This window comes from Gobius niger (genome assembly GCF_951799975.1).
Source record: "Gobius niger genome assembly, chromosome: 4".
NCBI lineage: Eukaryota > Metazoa > Chordata > Actinopteri > Gobiiformes > Gobiidae > Gobius > Gobius niger.
In genome coordinates this window covers 19,581,502-19,604,618 of record NC_136855.1, presented here as the reverse complement: position 1 = coordinate 19,604,618, position 23,117 = coordinate 19,581,502, and the positions used below count along the sequence as shown (strand labels likewise).

General features: G+C 40.8%; 1 protein-coding gene across 7 annotated transcripts in view; it reads right to left on the bottom strand.

Annotated features, from left to right (window-relative positions):
* Nucleotides 1-22,912, bottom strand: part of sox6 (SRY-box transcription factor 6) — a 99,211-nt gene extending 76,299 nt beyond the window's left edge. For 2 of the 7 annotated variants that reach the window (XM_079555675.1, XM_079555678.1), the window contains exons 1-4: nucleotides 20,962-21,310; nucleotides 18,777-18,887; nucleotides 7,566-7,636; nucleotides 2,062-2,112 (exon numbers count right to left, since the gene is read on the bottom strand). In XM_079555675.1, coding sequence (XP_079411801.1) covers nucleotides 2,062-2,096 — 35 coding nt within the window. In that variant the 5' untranslated portion in view covers nucleotides 2,097-2,112; nucleotides 7,566-7,636; nucleotides 18,777-18,887; nucleotides 20,962-21,310. Of the gene's footprint in view, nucleotides 1-2,061; nucleotides 2,113-7,565; nucleotides 7,637-18,776; nucleotides 18,888-19,331; nucleotides 19,351-20,961; nucleotides 21,311-22,610 lie in introns of those variants that run through there. The other 5 variants (XM_079555680.1, XM_079555681.1, XM_079555676.1 and 2 more) reach the window with 4 other exon arrangements.
* Nucleotides 22,913-23,117: the final 205 nt, after the last annotated feature.

Genomic DNA, 23,117 nt, shown 5'->3' with positions numbered 1-23,117 from the left:
CTGGACTGTCACATCCATCCTGTTTCTGTCCTTTCTCTCCTCTTTCCTCACGACCCCTCCAACAGAGACCACGACCGCGGGACTCTTCCAAGCAAAATGGCTAACCCTGGAACGAGCCTGCCTTTAATCTTAAGTCTGATTGTTGCGGACTCCAATCTTTAGCCAGTGTGCGTGATATGCCTCTGCCGGGGCTTCTTCTTTAATTAAAACACACACTGAACAGAAGGATGTGGATTAGGGCCGCACTAATGTGTTTACTTAGAATAATCGCACTGTTTCCTCACTGTGTCCGGAACAAAAAAGAAAGAGTTCAAAGAAGGCCATGGTCAAAGGTCATTTTCCCTCTTTTTCCTTTTCTTTCGGAGTGTGGGATTATCCGGGAAGAGCTCATCTTAGGGCTGGCTGGACAAAATGTATATCCAGACGCAATAACCATATGTCTAAGGACTTACATCTGGCAGATTTAGAAATTATATGGTCACACAAGGGCTGTCACGATAAATACTATATCGACTTATCGTTCAATAAAAAAACAGATTAATGATACATGCTTGGGCTCGATATTTATCGGCTGTACATTTATTAGCATTTCCTCTCATTCTTTCTTTGTAGATTTTTCACGGACGCAAATTGAGTTTCAATATATTTGATGTTTTTTGCAGCTTGGGTGTGGTATTTTAGGATATGATGATGCACTTTTAGAAAAAAGGTTTACTGTCATTTTTATGCCTGAGAGTTGACAGTATCGTTAGAGTCAATAAAATCGTTCATTGCGATACTTTCCTGCCTCAATATATCGAACTTAAATGTGTTATCGTGACAAATTTCATGGTAACTTAAATGTGCAAAAGTTGTGTTTTTTTCCGTGATTATACTGATTTTTCATGGCTTGTTTTGACACAATTTGATCCATCCATCTACAATCTTGTTATAATATGATGAAGCGTACAGTTCAGTAAAATAATTGAATCGCGACGTTATCATAATATTCAAGACAATTGTTACCCAATATGGTGTTGAAAAAGTGGTGTTAATTATGCACACTATTAATCTACCTTCAATTAAGCATTTCTATTTACTGCAAAATAAAAACATCAAAAGCTAAAAGACCGAAAGCTTTACGTAAGCGTTGAACTTGATCATTTTGTGTTCTAATGGAATCCTGAGACGAAATGAAAATCCATTTTACGGCGTAAGGGAATTTCCTAGTGAATTCCTGAAGGGCATTTAGACAAGTCACCGTAATCGTACCAAATTGTCTCTTCTTTTAAAAAATGCCCCCAACAGTTAGTATGTGGAAGAAAAGAAAAAAACGCAGTTAATTTAATCAAATAAGTGACCTTTTGAAACTGAAATCAAAGCGGATTCATTAGCTTTAGTAAAGTTTGGCTGACAGAAGCTTTGAAAGGCAGATGCTGCTGCTGTGGCTTCTAATGAGCCAGCCCTAATTAGGGAGCAACACAAGAGCCCAGAGAAGGTGGTTGACTCGGAGAGGAGCCAATGGTAAATACACTCGCTCCTATTTACTTCCTCTGTGTGTGATGACAGCAGCGCCCATTTTTAATTACAATCATAGGGAGGGTAAAGACAAAAATGTAAATCTTTATGGTAGGTTGGGTACAAACACACAACACAACAAGAAACAACAGAACATCACAAGAAATGAGAGGCCAGTCCCAGCCGTACCCCTGATTAGGGCAGCTCTGGATGCAGGCCAAACAAAAGCATGCAAAAAAGTCTAATACACAATGCCCAGCTTTTTAATAGTCATGGTGTCTATATCCGTCCAGCTAGTTTGTGATTTTTAGTTTGTGTTTTTGGCTTGGGCGAACGTGGCGGTTGGTCAGACACTACATGGTCATTATAGTTTAAGTAAATAAGCTCAAATCCATGTTGACCGAGCTCAGAGATACAGACACATGTGCATACACAAATAGGTTTACCCCGGACACAGGACAAAGTCTAAATAAAAATAATAGATGTGTCAGACGCTTTAGCCCGCGTGACCCAAGACCGCCCATGCTCCACCTCCTGAATGGCAACAAGGTAAAGGAAACTAACCTCAGTAAAAAGCTGCTACGTAGATAGCCCTCCATGTCAGCGTGTGGGGTTCTGGCAGGAAGAAATCACAGAGAACCATTTTCACTATGAAACGAGTAATAATCAGGAAGCACAAGTAGAAAAGGGAAAGAAAAAAGAAAGAGGGAAAACACATAGTGCATATATCTTACTCCTATAATAAGGCATGTCTTTAATTAAGGCACACAAGTATGGCTACAAACCCATCCTCTCTTTTATGAACTGACATCATTAATTATACCTCTTTCCATGGTGGGAGTGGATTTGCATACAACATTGGTGTGCACCGAGAGCCTGATGATATGTTTGCATCAAATAAACCTTGCCTACTGATGTCTATACAGGCCTTTTCCACGGCTGTGTGCAGATGTATACATGTACATGCAGCGGGCTGACCGCAGCGGGCCCAGTCACTTCAGAGTAGGCAGCGGTGGTCCAGCTGCTGCACATGTGTGGCTTTGCGGAGTGCGCTGCACAGCACCAGTGATGCAGGAGGATGTGGTCATGATGTCAGCACTCGCAGGGGTCGCTCAGAAGCCGAGCCCACAAAATAATGGACACACATGGATAATCATTACTTACTGCACTACAGCTTTCAGTTTTCTCCTGCTATTGGGCCGTCAAAAACTTTCACTGTTCTGGTATTGGTTCAGTATTGATTATTAGAGCTTCTGTGTGTAATAAAATATAAATTTACAGACTTTTGAGCTGGTATTTTTGTCCTAAATCTTAAACTCTTAAAGATAGCTTATGTTTCAAGCCTCTAATCTGGCTGTCAACACCTCCGAGACATCTGTTATGGGCAGTTACAGCCACTTAAATAATTATAGAATAATAAAATAAATTGTTTGAGTGTGTTAACAACAATTTTATAAAAAAAAATAGTATTTTGTGGTATTATTTATAAAAAAGCATGCCAGTCCTGAGCACCTAAGGTTTTAGGCATTTGAGTATAATTTGGCATTTCTCGTCCTGCTCTCTTGGCTCCTAAGACAAAGCCTCTGAGAGAATGGAAAGAATGAGTGAAGCCAAGGACACTGTGCCTTTCAGTTGGTCGTGCACTTAGCGCTGCAGTGGATCCACAGGCCCAGAGGGCTCAGCGAGACTTTTCTCACAATAAGGTGTCTGGGGAGGCAGGAGTGGCATAGCCAGGGGCACTGCTCTGCTCTTTTCTCCACTCAGCTGGGCCAGCACACATAATACCATCACAAACCAGGACACACTAGGCCAGTGACAACGTGAGAAAACAACCGTCAAACAGAGCAGAGCACATCAAGCGTGTCTCCTCACTTCTGTGAGTGCAAAAAGCACATATCATTCAAGTCAGCGCACAAAGACTACACAAACAGGTGTGAATGCATTTAAGTGCACAATAGTTTTACAATTCAATTAAAATAAAAAAATAGAAAGTGAGAAAAAGTATTACAAAAGAAAATAATAGTGAATAGATGAAATGCGAGGTAAATACGTGCATGACCTCATGGGCTTTCAAAGCCAATTGTTTATGGGATACGGCAGCACTCAGCCCTATCTTTATCTTTGGTTTGACTCCAAACCCTTGTTCCCTCTCCTTCGCTCTGCTTGTGTTTCCTCAGCTGTGCCTGCTGTCTACAATCCCATTGTGGTTAGAAAAACTCAACTTAGTCCATCGAAGCAAAGGTGCGGTTTGGAAAGCTGGTAGCTACATTTTGGAAAAAGTGACTAAGCTATATCCTTTGTGCACAGAGACAAAAAGCATGATCAGGTTTAAATTATATTCAAGGGCAGTGATGAAGGAAAGGCAGAGGACAGACATCACATCAGTTTGGCCTGATCCAGGGTGAGCAGCACAGCAGCCCTTTCGAAGAATGAGTCTCTGCCAAAATGTGCCTCTGCCTAACCAAGTCTCCCACCATCTGCAACAAATGTGCTCTATTAAAGCAGTACCATATGGACAACAAGCTAGCTATTAACACGGCTTCAGCACATCCCCTTAACCTAGCCCAGATTTCAAACTTACAGTCAAATTGACTGCTGATTTAATGCACCGCCAGCAGCCGTGTGGGTCTTGGCACAGGACAGCACTCTCGGCCTTCAGTCATTTACATGCTCTAGGTAGGAGAACGCCACAATGCACAGACAGACGCTCTGACCAATCTTTAATTATTCCCACAAATTCATAGTAAGAAAGGCGGAAGTAAGAAAGCTGGTTTGTACAGAGCCAATGAAAAACACTAATGTAAAAGAAAACCAAGACGACAAATTCTTCAGCCAGAATGGAAACGAGGTTTATGAAGCTGGGTTTGCCAAAGTCAGTCTCAGTTCTTCCAGAGTGATGGAGAGTTAGTTTTCTCCTCTGTGTGGATCCAAAATGGCAGTGATTAACCCTGCAGGGTGTGATGGGGGACACTTTAATCCCTGTGAGCACCGCGGCCATGTTGACGCCTCTCCTTTCTCTGAGTCATGGGGACCCACCCACCGCTCACAAAACTATGTTCTCATCTCCTCAACCATGGAACCACAACTATGTGCTTTCCGTAGTAAAACTCAGAGACAACAGACGCACAAAACAAATAAACAAACTTCATTTCCTAGATGCTGATTTTTTTCTCAGCTATTTATCCATTCAAATATACAGAGCAAACGGCTCTCTTTGTGGTCTTTCAATAACTAATTTTCTTTTTTATATTGTTGATTTTTCAAAGTACATACTTAACACATTTTTCCCCTTCATTTTGATCCCCAGTGCAATGCAAACTTCATACAAGTTTTGACATGGTGATCCTCTACAGATAGTTATAATAAGTTATGATGAGTGCCTAATGACAGCGTGTTTTCCACGACAGCCGTGTGTGTGAAAATGTCATGTTGCTTTAATATTCTGTAATGCCAATGACACATTATGTCCACATTCGATCCCACCTGGTCCTGTGCGGTATAACTGCACAGAGATGGTTCTCCCTGAGTTACCTTAGTGCCCTACTGACCCCGCCTCTTATCTTCAAAGCATAAAAACACACATAGTGGATGCGCACACGGCGTGCTCACGTCAAAGCTGCCAGAGGAGTAGTGAATTAATTTGTGTGAGCCACTCCAACATTAGGAAGGTGTGTTGAAAGGTGTCTGCTCATGTTTCAAATTAAACGCGCTGCTGGTCAGCATTAGCACCTCGCCACCCGTCAGCAGCTGACACTTAGAGGCTGGGGGTGGGGAGCCCATCCGCCGCTCACACTGGAATAATTAGAACATGTCAGGAAGAATTAATTTCCTCATTTTTCAAAAGGATACACAGAAATTACCATGTTATTATATGACAGGGTCCCTGGGAGGATTGGATTAAATTTGATTTCTTGCGCAGCCCACACAACAAATTAAAGTCATAAATAAGATGGAAGGAAGCAAGGCACAGAGCATATGTTTACGGCAATGAGTGAAGCCAAGGGACCAGAAACAACTATCCTTTTCATTTCGTTTTATTTAAATCGGGCCGACGCCGTGTGTCTGAATGACAGCAGTTGCTAATGGGTCAAGATTAACACAGAGACCCACTGACTCGGAGTCGAAGCCAGTCAAACATTTAGTGTGCATATGGCATTAACAAATACAGAATGGTGCTGAAGTTGAAGATGAAATTGAATTATTGCATGTGAAGAGCACAGTTGTATTGGACACTTTTAGTCTTCATCTGAGCAATAATAACACGTAAAACAATCTTAGCTGAAGTACAAAATGGCCACCATTGCTCCGCTTCACCAATTTAGACTTGTTACCTTACTGTTACAGTTTAATAAGGGCTTGCTGTTAAGAGTTTTTAAACCCTTTCAAAATGGGCTGTCATTAGAGCTAGCACTCCCCTGGGCACTACAAACTTTAAATAATTTGCGAATCAATTAACTGGCTACTCTCAACGCAACAGGGATTTCACACTCCAGGGTCGTGGTGCATTATCCGTGTGAGACGATTCATGGCGTTTTGGGAGAAAAGTTCATGGTTGAAATCATTAATTCATTTTGCTGGACTTTAGTTATGCATTACTTTATACAGCTGGGGTAGCAGGGAAATTAATGGCATGTTCTTCAGTCCTGTTTTCAGTCTTTTAAGCAATTTGGTGAAACGCTGCCCTTTAACACAAGCCGTATCTATATTAGTTATCTGTATTAGTTATTAGATTATAAAATCAATCAATCAAACACTTTAAACATCACTGTTAATGTTGAACACATATCTTTTTTCTTCAAGAAGAATGCATAAATGAAATCAAATCTAAAAAAAAATATATTGTATTTATAGTAGCGCAGCAGTTAGTGCTCGTGCTTCACAGCCAAAAGGTCCGGGTTGGATTCCCACCTGGACAGGGTCTTTCTGTGCGGAGTTTGCATGTTCTCCTCGTGTCTGTGTAGGATTCCTCCGGGAACTCCGGTTTCCCCTACCACTAAAAACATGTACAATAGGCCAGGATGAATGATGTGTGTGTGTGAATGCATGGTGGTCGTCAGAGGGAGATGTGTGCAGTCGCGACGGCGTTTCTGTCAGTCTCCCCCAGGGGAAACTGAACACCACCGAGTATGGAGTGAATGTACAAATTGTCTCATGTAAAGCGCTTTGTGACTATGTCTGTGAACTATGTAAATAAAGTTCTTCTTCTTCTTTATATTTTGAAATCAACAGCGTAATGTTTTTTAAATCATCATCACTGCATGGTTTTAAATTATATATTTATATTAAACCTTGTGGTTGTTCATTATTGTCAGACAACAGTAAATTCATTATTGTCAGACAACAGTAAATTCAATGTTGGCAAAAACAACTCATGGACAGCTTCCAGCATCAGCTCAAGAAAAGCTCAAATTGTAACAAATCTATTATCATCCTGATTATTTTACTTTATGTGTGTCTGGAGGATTCATGAGGAGTTGCCTGGCTGTGACCTGTGAGGCTGCATGCTGTGGACAGGTGCCTGATGAGCAGTTTTATATGAAAGGTCATAATTACACAATGGCAAACGGCCATCAACTTTGGGTACACACAATATTCATCTCTTTTTAACCACATTAATATACTGTATCTCTGAAGATAGTTCCACTGACATTTACAAAAATAAAGTATATACCCTGATATTTTTCTCTATTTGTCAAATATCACACAACTTTAAAAGGCAGAGCTAAGATTGTTGAAGTTGCACCTGATTGATTAAGCAACACACATTTTATACCTTTTATAATACACTTCTTATATGTTTTACTTCTCCCCCTATACTTTAAGAAAAAACGTGTATGACTATCATATTCATAAATGCAAATCACAGCAACAAAATGGCATTTTAAAGTGCGGTGTTGAAAAGGTGCGTCTAACTCTAAGCCTATGTAATGGTCTAATTGTGCATACAATGTGAGCCTAAGCATTTGTCCACTTGAATTGGTGCAGGTGTTCAGAGTGGGTGAGGACAGCAGGGGTGTGCAACACATGTGGCAAGACAGAAACAGCTGAAGGAGCAAATTGATACTTACAAAAACTGAAAGACTCAATCCCCAGCTTCCAGCGATCACTGGTCGGTCGAGTGTGAATTCATGAAAGTGACCTAAGCACAGACACACACACAAAAAAGAGTAATAAGAGCCAGTTTATTGATGCAAAATATATTCAGGAGCCGTTCACACTGTTAAAGGCAATTGGGCAAAATTACCAGACTGAAAATATAAAAGCAAAGCAGGTCTGACAGTGACTGATGATCAAGGGTTATAGTAAACCAACTCACAGCAAAGTCCACACAGCTGTCCCCAATAGAAATGTTTAAAATCGCATTACCATTACTATGTGCCATCGATTATCACCCAGCAGGCTTTCTTTTGGCTTATTATGGAATGGAATGTACACTCAAAATGTCATTATAATGCACAATGTGGAAACTGGCATTGCATTCAATATAATGAAACAACACAGTGACTAAATATACGGTGGGCTTCATCCACGCTCATTTTCGCACATTGTTTTTCCACAATACGCTTGGATCTCATTACAAGATGATTTATGCAATTAGTCCACCTCAGCACTGTCAATTAAACAGGGCCAGGGGTTTTTTAGGGTCACGCTTAACTGATCTGTAACTAATTTGCAGCGCCTCCGTCTGTGTAAAGCCAAAGTGCCACCACCAAGCTACAAAGACATGCACAACTGTATTGTAGTCCAGACACCAGAGTGGAGAGGACTGAGTGAACAAGTCATGGAAAGGCCAGTGGGGTTCGTGGTCGTCTGGAGGGGGGGGGGGTGACAATGGGCAAATAGGACCCCAGAGACTCAAGGCAAAGGAAGGCTCTTACACTGAATGCACAATTATTCCCCAAAACGCCTATACATTACTGACTAGTACTACTACAATATTCAATGATACAAACTAAATATTTCTTTGTATTTCTTCTGGCTCAACACATATATTTTCCAAAAGGTTGAATCTTTGCCTGATACTATTTGTGGAGCTTGTAAACATCAAGCATATTTGTGCAGTTTAAGTTTGACAAAAATGAAAGAGACAATGAGGCAATGACTAAATGACTGGCAAAAGCTTATTCCCATCACACATAGGAGAACATTAAAAACAATTGAACAAAAATTATGCAAAATATCAAGGGAACATAGAACACAAAAACACCATTTCAGTGGCAGCATAACTGGAGATGTTGTATCTTATAGACACAAGAATCCAGAGAGAGTGCAATCAAAGAGCGAGGTCAGAGAGGTCATGACCACCTGTGGCAGCTCTGTCAAAGAGAGCCCTTATTTGAGGATCATCCCACTACACAATCACACACGCACACACACACAAACGCATGCACGTGATGTAAAGTATGCACAAAATAGGCTCGTGACAAAAGCTTTAGATGTTGTTATTTAGTCAGTTGAAAAATATTTACTGGTCCAGGTCTCCCGCACCATGAAGGCTATTTTGAAACCAGCCTCATTTCCGAGAATGGTCTACAATATGATGGGAGCGCTGCTTTATTTCCTGTTTCAGTTTCCCTCTATTTCTGAGAGAGTTGTCTTTCAGGAAACATGTGGCAGCCATTCTGTATCATGCAATCAAATAAATCAGCACACAGACACTTACATACTCTCTATTATTTCAATGCAACATTCATACTGGGAGCGACGTGAATCATGGCTCTAGTCAGAAGCGCTTGTGTAGAGCCCGAAAGACGCGATGCAAGTCCAAACTTGCACTTCAGTTTGGAATTTGTCCAGATCTGCAACATGTAAAAAATCTCCTTCCATTCCTCTATTCTGTCCCAAATCCTCTCTCCCTTTGCGATCAAACATGCTAAAGTAGGAATTCTGCAGAGTTGGTTATTTGGACAATAGAAGTAATCTATGCCATCAGCCGCCGCTTGTACCTGGATGCTGAGTGGTTATCTCTGCAGCAGCAGCCTGGTCTGAGCTGTCCGGGATGCAGCAGGCAGACTGTCAGAGCAGTCCCACAGGAAATAGGAGAAATGGGCTGAGGGCTGATTTGGTCTGACGTGTGAACCGCGGAAAAACTTGGGGAAGTCACTCATCACTTGTGATTGTATGTTAAATGCCTTTTGATCTGAAGGTAATGCTGAAGGCAGCTCGTATGAAATATGAAACTAGGGCTGGGCAATGTGCCAAAAAATATTGATGATCTCCATTGAATTTTTGATTCTATTTATTTATTTATTTTCATATTAAAGACATATAAATTATGGCGTTAGACGTTTTATATAAATCTCAGCTCCAACAAAATATGAATGCTTTCAACTGCAGTACAGTCAACACAAAAATCTTCCATGGTCTGCCCCAAGCTCCAAGCCAAAATAAAGTGCGTGACAGCTCATATCAATAGTCACATAAACTGCTTCAAAAAATATATAACTACACATTGTTGCTTCAAGATATTATTTTTCTACTTTTGTACTTTTCGAAAATTCATTTGCAAAAACGAATCATAAAATAAATCATCCCTAAATAGACTGAATAGACAGCATAAGATGACAAGACCAGTTTTTACCAGTCATCATTCACCAGTTTTTACCATCATTCTTTCAGTCCGTTTCCTTTTCCGTGTCAGTGAGTGTATGCATTGAGAAAAGAGTTTGAAAACAAGGTAATGTGTTTATATTGGCCGGTCCATCTTCTAGTTTACTGTGCGGTGGCGTTTCTCCCTCTTATCGCCTGGTCCTCGTGGGGCACTTTAGCCCCTCAAATCCTGTTCACCACATACTGGTTTTAGAATCTGTGAAATGAGTGCTAGAGAAGCATGGCCACAATGTCTGCTGTGTTGCCACTGGACTCAAATGGGCTTGGTGCTTTTTGTCCAGGGAGATGCATAAATGGAAGTTTTTAACACCTCAAAGGAGCTGGGCCATTGTGGAGCCACACTAGCACAGGCTGCAGTCTCCCAAGGAGCCAGACACACTGAGTGCAGCCGGACAAAGAGCTGGAGGAGCGAATCAGCAGGGGCATCACTCTCTCTCACTCTCATCCACAGACACCTATAGCTGCACATGCAACACAACAACAGTACTCAGGTTAGACCTGCAACATATGTCTGTCAAACCATCAAAGGATATTGTTGGGTCTTTAATAATAGAATAAACAAGCTAACTTGACTTCTCATTTGTTTCATCTCTTTTTGCGCAACACAGCAGCTAAAGATGAAAAATAAAGTTGTCTGCAACAACAGCCCATATAAAACAAACCATAATAAAAAACAAATAAGAAGCCATTTGAATATAAAGTGTGCATTTCCACAGTTAAATACAGCATGCAGTAGCCCACTGTAAATAGATTCATATGAGAGTAACGCAGCCTGGATAGACAAGACAAATACAACCGTTTCCTTGTTATTGATTTCACTTCCACTGTTTGAAAATAATTTCCTCATTTCCATCCCAATTTTCCTCATTGAAATTCTTGTTTTATTTCTGAGGACAGCCAAACAGCTGGCATTTACAATCAGCCTTTATGCTGTTTAGATGTCTACAATAAGCATTTAGATGCAAATATAGCCTTGTACAAAGAACATGCAACTTCTGACAGAGGCAACATAATCAACCTGCAATTGTCTCCAGACTCCAAGTGCTTCAATGACAAGGCCAGAGCTGTGAGCATCTGTATTCAAATCACTGCCTATTTCAGACCAGTTTACGGTGGGTATATTCCTACAGCACTGCTCTGCAAATCAATCACATGGTGAATTAAACGAGAAAGAAAATAACTGATCCATAAATGATCAGGTTACAACAAGGCATTGGTGCCCACAAATTATTCTGTGTTTTTCCTGTTTGTGAGGAGGCAGAGCATGGCAGCATTGGCTCAGCAAAAGACTATTCTAGTTTGATACAACACAAAGCTGCCAATGAAGAATATTTAACAGTTGATGGATCTACTAATTACAAGATAAACATATTATTAATTTTAGCCAGATAACTGATAACTGATGAGTAGCAGACAAGGGCCATGCTGTTGTCTCAGGTGCAAATGTGATGTCACCACCTGCCGTACCTACGAACCACACGAGTGTTGAGCCATTGTAACAATTAACATTCTAACCTCTGATTTTCCTTTTATTTACTGTTGTGCAGGTCATTTGTCTTTTTTGAAACCTACAATTAACAGTAGCTTTTGCAAATGCAAATGAGTCCATTTAGAGGGAGGGAAAATGATCAGTTTGAGAATATTTCTGCCTTCTTAATTTTCTAAAGAGGGAAATGATTTAAACGGAGGACACAAATCTCCAGTGACATGGCAGGAACTCTGCACCGTTTGCGTCTCTGGCCCCTCCCTCTCTCATCTCACTGCCCCCTCCTCCTTCAGCGCCTCGTTCACCTCTCCCCTCGCTTTGACCGGCCGTGGAGCGCTCAGACTGAACACAGAGCCTGACTTCAGTCCGCCTGGACCCTCACAGGAAACAAATGTAGTGTTTGAGCCACTGATCACTGCTCTAATTGAGTTTAACACTCCTTATCTGGATTAAAAAAGAGCCTTTGAAATGAAAGGTCAAATTACCTCTACCGTCAGGCAATAAATACAGTAAGTCAAACAAGGTAAGAGGTTCCTGCCAAGCATATGTTAGTGGCAAATTTAATTAGTAGGGAAACAGAAGGCTCTTTATAAGACACTCTCCTGATCTTTACAAAGCAGTGTGGGATTCTCAACGACAAAGATCCATAGAAGCTATTCAGTTTCCACGTATTGATACCTTTTATGCATTCATATGTTTAACACATACATTTAATTACTTCTTTTATATAAATACAAGGCAGTTAAACAAGCATTTGTCTCAAAGTTTCAGACCTAGTGTTCACAAGCAATTAGTCTGGACAGGTGTATTGAATCGTCGAGTTTTTCCATTATGTAGTGTATCCATAGAGCCATTGTGAAGTTGTGAACTGGGGGCAGTACAAGAAGAGGAAATGGGCCTTGGTCTGGACTGGAACAGAAGAAGGTGACTGAGCAAAGTATAAGACAACAGTGCCGTAAAGCCGGGCTCCTACAATGTGCCCTTTGTGACATAATGCTCACTGCGCCACAAATCGTGGAAAATAGTCTAAAATTTACTGCTATGGATATCCAGCAATAACAAGTGACATCACAACCTGAACTACACTATATCCCGGGTTTCAGCCTAATTTTTACATTAAGCTAAGGATAAGGGGGGTAAGAAAAACATCGTTATTCTCTGTTCCCATCATGCCATGGGAGCCCATTACAGCATGGCACAAGGAGCACTAAAGTTTGAGGCACCACACAAAGACACATTTCTGACTTTAGCATTAGGCCAGATTATAGCATGACAGTGATTATTTAGCTCCTCCTGTGTGCAAGCTTGTAAGACATGTGTTATTAGTTGTTTGAAAAAACGTTCTTCTATGATTCTGATCAAGTAAACAAAGACTTGAACCAAGAAAAAGAGCGCTCCATTCATGAACACTAATCAACACAAAGCACATAGGTATATGTTGGATTGCTTTAAAATATACAAAGGAACTTTTAGCACTTCATTGGGACAAACTGAATATAAACACATTAAAAAATGATGACTGGAATGTAACATTGATCAAGTAAAGAAATGAAAACTCTTACATAAACAAGCTCTAGAAGACGGTTCAGATATTTAAAAATCTAAGATAAGATACACAAAGAAGAAGCATAGACAAAAATGATGTGACATTTAGTGCACTACAAAAATGCTGCAGCTGTTCAATTCTAAAAAAGAGAAATAGTATTTTGTGTGAACATGTGTGCAGTGCATGTGCAGGCCTGGCTCCACAACAGCACCTTAAACATGGTTTGGGCAGACACCAGCCCAACAGTAAAATGTTGAAATTGGAAAAAATATTGGCCTTCTTTCTGTTGAATGGCCAGGAGATAAGCACCCCATAGCAATGAAGCCAGTGGAGTTTAAGCTTATTATGAATACCTCTCCGAGCGCGGAGGCATGTACTGTAGAAATCAAAGAGGGTAATAGGCAGGTAAGCCAGTGTCATTTTAAGGAGGAAGTCAGTTGTGAAATTGTAAAATCACAAGGCTCTGCTGACAATCTCCTGCCTTCAGAACACTCCCATAAATGATTTCTAATGGCAGCGGCTATCTCAAAGCTGTATCAAAGAAAGTTTAAAAGTTTGAGAGGCAAAAAAGAAAATCTAATGCTAATCTCTCCATTGAAGGAGAGTAATAATAGCAAGTCCATTTTTCTCTGTGATCATACAGCGACTTGCCTCACAAAAATGTGTGATTCTTCACTCCGGCCATAAGCCGCTAAAGCAGACCTAACTTTGCACAACATTCCTCCAGATTTCATGATCAATTGACTGAGAGTGTTGTAAAATGATGCTTAGAGATCACAAACAGTCCCAACACTTTCTCGCTTCTCTATCTGAATATTCATCCATATTTCCACATCATCTACAGGTCTCCTAATCACACACACTTCCCGTTTAATCACTGGCTTCTAATTAGGTTCTAATAAACTATTTTGCCATCCTCTTGGAGCGCCACTGTGTCACTCAGACATCAAACCATGAAATACTATATTAAGGGCCTGTCAAGCTCAAAGAAAAGCTCCTCCATCAGCGCTGATACAGATACTGCAGGCACACCCTCTTACACTAATTGAAATTATCGAAAGCCTCGCTTACATGTGACACTTGGCCATGTCTAAAGCATGGCCAGAAGAACAGCAGTCAAAAGCACAGGGGCTGCGCCAGGGCTGAGGCTCTACTGGTTTTCTCTGATGTTGGGTAATTGTTTAAACCTGAGTGGATATGGCACTGGGCCTCATGCTGCCTGCTCTGCCAAGACGGAGAGAAAAAAACACTCGCACTCGCACTTTTCTCCTCTGTTTCTTCCATTCTAATTCAGTCCAACATGAGCTTCACAAAAGCCTCAATGATTCCATGTTCATCTTGGAGAACCACGGTGGTATGGTGATCACTGACCACAAGTTGATAATGATGACTGTTTAATTAGAAGCCTTTCTTTGGCCTGGCCACAGCCCAAACTCCTCCACCCTGCAGATGGTAACCAATAAATTTAGCTTTGCTGAGTATGAGGAGGAACACTGTACCTCCCAGTTTACCCTCAGTCCTACTCCCCAAACCAAGGACGGAGAGCTTTTCTCTGCTCTCTAACAAAACATAGGCTGCAGCACCACAGCCTACGTTTATATACATCATGGAGCCTCCACCAACAACCCCACACAGAAACATGTGTTTTAAAGAAACAACTACACTTCTGAGGAAAGAAAAAAAAAGGCTACGGATGTTGTGTTTTAGTTTATATCTCTGGGTGCAAAGAATAATTATCTGAACTTGATTTAGTAACAGGATGGCCACATAAGAATGATATGGCTTGGGTGGTCAAACTATAGCTAAGGATGAAAATCACAAACACAATGGTGAAAAAAGAGGAGCATAAACCTCATAAACATAAAAGAAGACATTACCCAGATTCTCTAAAAGGCTCTCGTGAAAACATCTTCTTTGACAGATTGTCGTTTTTTTCTTTTTTTAATATAAAATAATACTATTACTATTACTATTTCTTTCCACTGTCTCGAGAGATGAGTAGTGGCAGGATAGCCCCTCCTCCTCTGGTGCCTCCTGTCAATCAAAGTGCCAGGCTCTAAACTGCACCACGCTCAGTGTCCTGCCTGTGGAAGTGGGAGTGCGCGTGTGTTTATTGTATGTGGGCATGCGGCGTGTGCCAGCAATATCCCCCCCCAGATTGTCATTGGAGGCTCATGGGAAATTCACAGCACGGGCCAAACCCACAAGGCGTTCTCTATCATTTCAGTAGATTTCTCTTTTTTATTCCATTCAAGAAAGTGATTATCACAGTCACTTCACTTTTTGCTTTTATGCTTCAAGCTCTGGGTCGGGCGCTATGGGCTTCCCTCAATACTGCGCCACTTAAAAGTGCAGCTGTGCAAGTTACAAAGTGTAATTTTAGACGGCAAAGTGTTCTCCACTTCATTCAACAATTGGTTCTTCTTTTATCATTTTTATTGCAAAATAACAATAATTTATTGAAATAGATGTTTTGGGAAAGCTGTACTAGTATCCAGAACTCGAGAAATGCAATAAAATACAAGTGATCAGATGGGACATACTGTATTTCTCAGCATAACCAGTTCGAAGAGAAATAAAATATAGGCATCAGTCTTTAATTAATCTCATCCACAGTAATCCATCTTTTATTAAATGAATAAAGACGTGGGTCGGGAGCACCATCTAAGGCTGTGAGATTTCTGATGTAAATTTAAGCATTAACAGCTAAATATATCTAGTTCTACACTGGACACACACACCACTGTTCAAGTCTATTTAACTTTATATTGGTTCAAGGGATTTTTTTTTTTTTTTTAAACCAATGATAGGCTTACACCATGGCAGTAGCAGGTCCATAGGGAGGCCTGATCTAGACACAATGGACAGATCACAAGAGAATAGTTACGATGATTGTGGATGAGCAGTGAAAAGCCCAGAGCGAAGCACTAATCTCTTCTCCCTTGTTCATTCACAAGACACACTGTCAATGAACAGAGCGAGCTTCGGGAAAACTCAAGTGTCCAACAATAGCACCAAAGAGGGCAGGGTCGATTTTTACTCATAAGTACGTGGTAATCTACTTCTCTCTGACCTAATTTGTACTTTTGTTAAAAGTGATAGTAAGTAGTAATAATGATTTGAAAAAAAGGGAAAATACTGATTGATTTTTAAATAGTTTAGAGTCTAATGACCAAATACCGATATACATATTTATTTCCTTTAAATCCGGTCTGTGACACCTGCCCTCTTTCCTCAATCTTAGTCCATGTGCAGCGTGTTAGTGTGCCTGTGTGTGTGTGAGCCTATGTGTGTGTGTGTGTGTGTGTGTGTGTGTGTGTGTGTGTGCGCGTGTGGGGACTCCACAATCCAACACATATTAATTACTGCCCGACAGCGCTCTGTGTGCCTTTGATATGGTAATAATGCCAACCATCTTCACACAGCCACTGTACAAATCTTCATTCATAAGATTCATAAAAAACAATGAGGCAGACTAATTCCCGCACCTGATTACACTCCGGGACCTGTGTCAGAAGCACATGGCCACCAAGGCACTCCCAATTATTTTGACATATTAAAATGAGGCTTTAAAAATCAACAGAGGTTACTGCTTACCACACCGACACTGTTGCATTTTGAAGTCAGTGTTAATTATGCACTATTCAATGCAGTATAGAAAATGTCCAATTATTTTCTAAAAAAAAAAAAAAAAAATGTGGTATTAGACTGACTGATACAGATAAATGAGCCACTAAGGTTACTTGGGCAATTACTGACTCTCTGTGAAGACATGAATTTATATATCTATATTTTCTTTTTTTCATTAGCGAGCCCTTAAAGCTATACTGTTTCACCAACAGCAATCAGGCCCTGCCCTGTCGCTGCTCAGGAAGTGTTCACACACAGTGGTGCTATTTGTTACTGGCAATCTGTACTCAGTTCAAGTTTAGTCAGTGACGTTAGGGGCAGAGAAACTAAAATGCTAAAAATAAAAAACAAGGCTGTTCTCTCCTAATCACTGTCAAAAGCGATCACTGTTACAATCGCAAATACATTTCACCGAGAAAAACTGACCACAATTATGACAGAAGTGCATTTCAAAAGGTAACGTTTTGTCAGATTCAATGCTGACCCAACAAAACAATATAACCAGATGTTTCTCTCACACACCAGCATTACATGTCCCGCACATGTTGTCATTTACATCAAATCATAACTGATGAGCACTAAGCGATATGTCACAAACTGTGTCACCACCAACTCTTTTGGTATGACAGAGAAATGTATGTTGGCATGTGTCCATCAGTTTCGATCATTGTTGAAATATTCCACAGCAAATTAGATAACACTTAGACAGACAGATGTCACAACATGTGCCGCCACATTGATTATGTTGCCCGTCTGCCGCCCCCCTCCTCTACCTTTATACGGCCGGCTGTTGTTTACTCCTCACATCTTGTTTATCATCAGGTCTTAGACACTCCTCAACAACATGAAGAGCAGCTCACTAGTAGTACCCTGGTTCTGATTCTGCTTCAGCCTACAGCGACGCCACTTCAACCAAACAAGACACATAGAAATACAGAAATCTCTTGCTTCTGGGCTAAAATGAACACCCTGTGATCGTAACACAGCATATCAAGAAAACGATCTTACAATAAAACAATTAAAAGCATACCTCTTTGAAATGTTAGGAGGATTTTTTACACTTCGCGAAATCAATATCTGTTCCCCATTGCACGTATGAATGCGATGATGTCTTATGAAAACACTCGACAGTACATTTTTAAGACCGTCTTTTGGTCACCGGCTGTATGTGAACCACTGTGTGCAGCTATACTCAATGCTTCTGGAAAAGACTAAAACACACAATGAACTTATTGTTGTCCCACACACAGATACTCTTTCACTCATCTTTGCCTATTATACACGTTTTAAGTGTTTTAGTTAGACTGTTTCTGACATTGCTTTACATTATTGAAATCCTTGACTGTGCTCTGGACTTTGTGTTGACGCATTGCCTTAATAAAGATTAAAGATTAAAACAGGTTGTGTTTGGATGTGGCTGACAAGCACACTCTATGCAAAGATGAGATATTAGATAATGGACCACTGGGGCTGTCATGAGACAGATGAGGCGTAATGAGTTATTAAGACGGTGTTTTTGCTATACCAATACAACTTTATGGATAAACAAAGACAAAAGTTTTCAAAGTATTTGTTCATCATTTTGTGGCGCACACGCTTTTTATGCCTTCCTCTCATTGCTCTTATCCCCCTCTTTCTTTTCCCCTACAGCCGCTTTGATCCCACTAATTGCTGGCACATGAGCTTAGTTTAAACAAATCCTACCTGCAGAGATGAGGACAGTTAAAGGTTGCACAGAAGTAAATTTACTGTGTGACACCTAGTCTAAACAATTTAAAGTGCCTCTATCATGCACATTTTTCTTCCACTGAATAGATAGCTTTTTAACAAATAATAATTATAATTCAAGCCTTAATGTATACACACTGAGTAGCAGAGTTGCTTTTTTACAGCGCAGTAAACAGTGTTCTTGGACAGAAGCAGGATGTGTTTAGACAAGCGAGCCAGGTGGCTTCTCCACACATGCCAAAATGAAATAAAAAAGTGCTCAAATCTTTTTGAACTTACTGGTTCATGAGCGTCACAGAGTCGGTATCTTGTACTGGGGACCAGGTGGGAAATGCTGTCTTTCTCAAATCTTGCGAGAAAAATGTTCAAGCCACTTCCACAGATCCAGTCCTTGAAGACACAGAGAATAAGAAAATGTGCATTATTTATTTTGTTTATTGTGCCATTGTGTGGAATAAGAGGCCTACCTTCACATTGTGTTACTGTCTATAAAACACACTTTGTCAAATGTGAAGGGAAAATGGAAAACAAGACCTTATCAAGTAAAAGGATGAGGACAATAGAACAACAATAAGAAGTTGATTGAGAGACCGCGCAGAATAATATGTTGAATTTAGGTTAAACTCAGAATCAGAGGGCACTGGGGTAATGCCGCTTTTCACTTTCTGCTCTCTGCTTTCCTCTTTATTTCTGGTTGAGCAACAAACACACAGCGTCAGGTCAGAGACAAACTCCAGTGAGAGACAGAGCCGTGTGTAGCTGCCCCGGACAATGTGCTGAATGGGCAGTCTAATTATAAGTGTGCTATTTAGTCATGGGTACATTTGGTCTTACCTTATCAGGAGACCTGCGTTCACGGCTTCAGCAAAGAGCAACTGTACTACTCAACTACATACCACATGAAATAAACGCCCCGACGCGGCACGACACTCCACCGCTGCTTTTTCATTTCAATGTTTGGACAAGTTAGAGTGCAAAACATACCCCCCCTCCCTTTTTTTGGGGATGGCAATATCTGGATCACGGAAAGGGACGAATGTGAAATTGCCCTATTTAATTAATCACAGGCTAAATTCCTTCACAATGGCTTGAGATCAGCGTGACAAACGTCCAAAAAAAACTGTTAAAACGTTAGTCTACCTGTATATTAACTCTCGCGATAATTAGGCTTTAGCGTTGTTTAGTATAATGTGGTTTGCTCAAAAATGTGGGAGAAAAAAACTTTCTTTTACGCAATTACGCAATTGTAATAAATTAATATGAAGGGGGGGAATTTGTTTTAGCCATTTTGATTGAAACCGACCTTACATTTATTTGTCGCCTATATAGGCTACTGCGTAAACATAATTAAAAAGTATTAATTGTACTATTTGAAGGGCAATTATTATTTTTAGGTAATTGCCCAAAAACAATGCGCAAAGGCAGTAAAATAATGAGCCCGTATTGAGCTCATTTGCACTTGGCACACAGAGGGAAACTTGTGGCAAGCCGAGCAGAGCGCACTGCAACGGGCTTAAACGGGGAAACTGTTCAAGTGCATCTTCTCCTCTAAATGGACAAGCTTTTTGTTGCGATTGTTGAATTTAATTTATGGCTTATGCATTCTTTAAAGGTCAATTCCCCTGACCCCCGGGAGAAAGTTAAGGGAAGAGAAAATTCCCAGGCTGCGCAGGGGCCAACTGCTTCTCTCGTTTTGGAGGAAGACTAGAAAAGAAGTTGTTGTTGTTATGTGGAAGGAGAAAAAAAAGAGTGATGAGACGAGGAGATAAAGTTGCCCACTTCATAGGCAGCGATAGAAGCCCAATAACAGATCCGCGTGCGTCACTGTCAATGAATGGTACCCCTTTGTGGACACGAGTGAAACTGCTACCACAACATAACCGGACGAGTAAACATTTTCACTTATCGCACAGTACAAGTTGAAACTGCAATTAACGACGCTATATAAGAGAGTCTATTTTAACACGCGCTGCGGAGTGAACCCCACTGACAGCTGTTCGGACCGACAACAAAAGTTTACGCTATCCTTGTCCGGTGTCCGTTACCTGAACTGTTTAGCGACGCAATGCTGGATAAACGTTTTAAAATAAAAATAAAATCATTGGAAACAGTTTGTAAAGCGAATACTAAACCTATTATCTCCGCATCCGCGAGCTTTGGTCTAAATTTAGCGCGAGTGATGTTTTTCAGAGAGTCCGCTTCGGGGACAGCTCGCACCACTCTCGCTTCTCGTGCGAGCCTGTTATATGTTTGAAGCGCGCGCGGACAGAAAGTCAGAAATGAAAGTTGCAAATGTTACTTTTGAATAAACTGGACGTGGAAAAGTTTGCATGCCGTTGACTTTTGCCGTCATGAGCGAAAGCGCGTAATGCTCGGAACTCCCATTGACAGCGGGTTAATCAGTGTAAAGAGGTGGAGAAGTAGGCTATCAGCGTAAAGTATTGGGGAAAACGTGGTTGTTTACCTTGTTGGTCTCAGTCGTGGGTGTGCGTCCTTCCCTCCGCGCGTAAAGACTACGAAGACTTTGTAAAAGCAATCACTTGATTGTTTCTATTGAGCGAAAAAGGAAAAAAAAAACTTACGGGGCCATAAGAGGGGATCCCGTTGGCTCACTGACTGACTTGCCTATGTAAACTGCGTGCATGAGAACTGTCCAAACTACAACTACCTTTTGTTGTATCGCCTCTCGCTATCTCACTAGACAACTAAAAGATGGTGCGTAGAGCCGCTGTCAATCTTGACAATCAATGCGCGCAGCCATGTCGCAAGTATTCAAAGCATTTCCCGTCGTGCAACATCAGAAAGTGAGTGGCCAGAGAGCATTGATCTGAGGAAGGCAAAGAGGCAGGACTCCCCTCCTCCTCCCCCTCTGCCCACCCTCTCCTCACCCCCAAGACAAGAGAGCGAGAGGATAGAGAAAAGATACGTCTCTTTACTTTAGAAATGCCACTTACTCATCGCGAAAGTTCAGGAGAAGACTTCTTCTATATAAGGTGACAATTGCAATAATCTCTCGACGACGACGATCTCCCGTTACTGACCTGCTCAAACTTCAATGAAAGTGTTTCAAACAGTAAATACTCAGCTGCTGCTGCTGCTCGAGGAGATAATAAGAGCAGGTGAGAGACGCGCAGCAAGAGCCTAAAGAGTTTGAAACCTGTATGAACTTGTGCGACTGTGAACTCTGGATGCGCATCAATTAAACCAAACCAGGGTGCGAGATTATAAAAGTGCGCGCGGGTTATGTGACTTTTTAACACAACCGATTGATCCACATATTTTTTACAACCTAAAATGAAGAACTTTTTTGAGTCAATAAATTTAAAGACTTGTAAAAAATAATAATAATAATAAGTAGGCTAGTTTATTTTTACATTGACTTACCTAAGAAATTTTTCATGTTAAATAGCCCACATATTTTTGATGAAACGCGAGAGATGCAAATTCGTTAAGATATGGATAATGCAGAACACATTCATTTAATTATGCGTTATAATTCTTTTTGTTTAAATGTGTTAATATATCAAAGCAAGTGTTTCACATTGTTCTCCCTAAACAACATTTTTAGGCTATGTCCAACTTTTTTTTTTTTTTTTTTTAGTTTTTGGATGTCTTTTTTTTAAAAAGAAAGAAAAATACAGTTTTACGCACGGCTTTGCAGGGTGATATGAATCTCCCTCGTGAAGATTTATTCATACAATGTTCAAAGTAATTCGATACTATTTCAATATTTGCCCTTATATTAGAAAAGCGCCTGTATCTGATATTAAATCAAAGGTCCAACGGTTGACCCAGACGAGCCACCGGTGGAGAGCACTTGCCAAAACAGAAGGCTTCACAATGAAACAATTCTGTGCGCTGAATGAACATGTGCTTTAAATTAACAGCTGAAACCTGGAAGAGGCCCGGCGCGCGTCTAACCAACAATAAGTACATTGAGCCGCGTGCCTGGTGTCCTGAGCAGATACAGACACAAGCCACACAACAGAAGGGAAAGTTGTCACCAATAAATCTGGAGCCTTCAGTAACAGAGAGGTAACCAGGCAGGGAGATAAACAAGTCAACACTCAACAAACTTTCACATCAGATAATAAAGAGAAGAAAGTTACTTACAAAAAGAGGAGACAGCTGAAGGGAATTGTGATTGTTAACTGCAGATACACATAAAGCTAAAAGAGGGAGGAGAAGCAAGGAGAAAGAGGCAGAGAGGAAGGGTGGAGAGAGATGGGGAGAAAGGGTGGAGGGACAGGGAGAGAGAGCACCTACAATATGCCCATACAACACGCTTTCCCGTGCGCCCCGCTCTTTTGGCTTTTCTCTCTCTACTCAAGGTGAAGTGGGCCACAGCGCACAAGCGAGCATCAAAAAATATTCAGGGAGAGTGCCAATCGCTTAATGTTGGTCCTCTTCAACTTCTCGTGCTTCTGTTGTAAAAGAAAAAGAAAAAAGATAAAGCATTCTGAAGTGAAACAAAAATGGAGAAAGATAGAACAGAAATTAAACTTTACCTGAACTCTTTACTCGGCCAGTCTTTATATCGTCCTACATATGCAGTAATGATTCATGTTGGATCTCTCTCCGCTAATGATACTTTTTTTTCTCTTCTGTCGGCATGTCGTA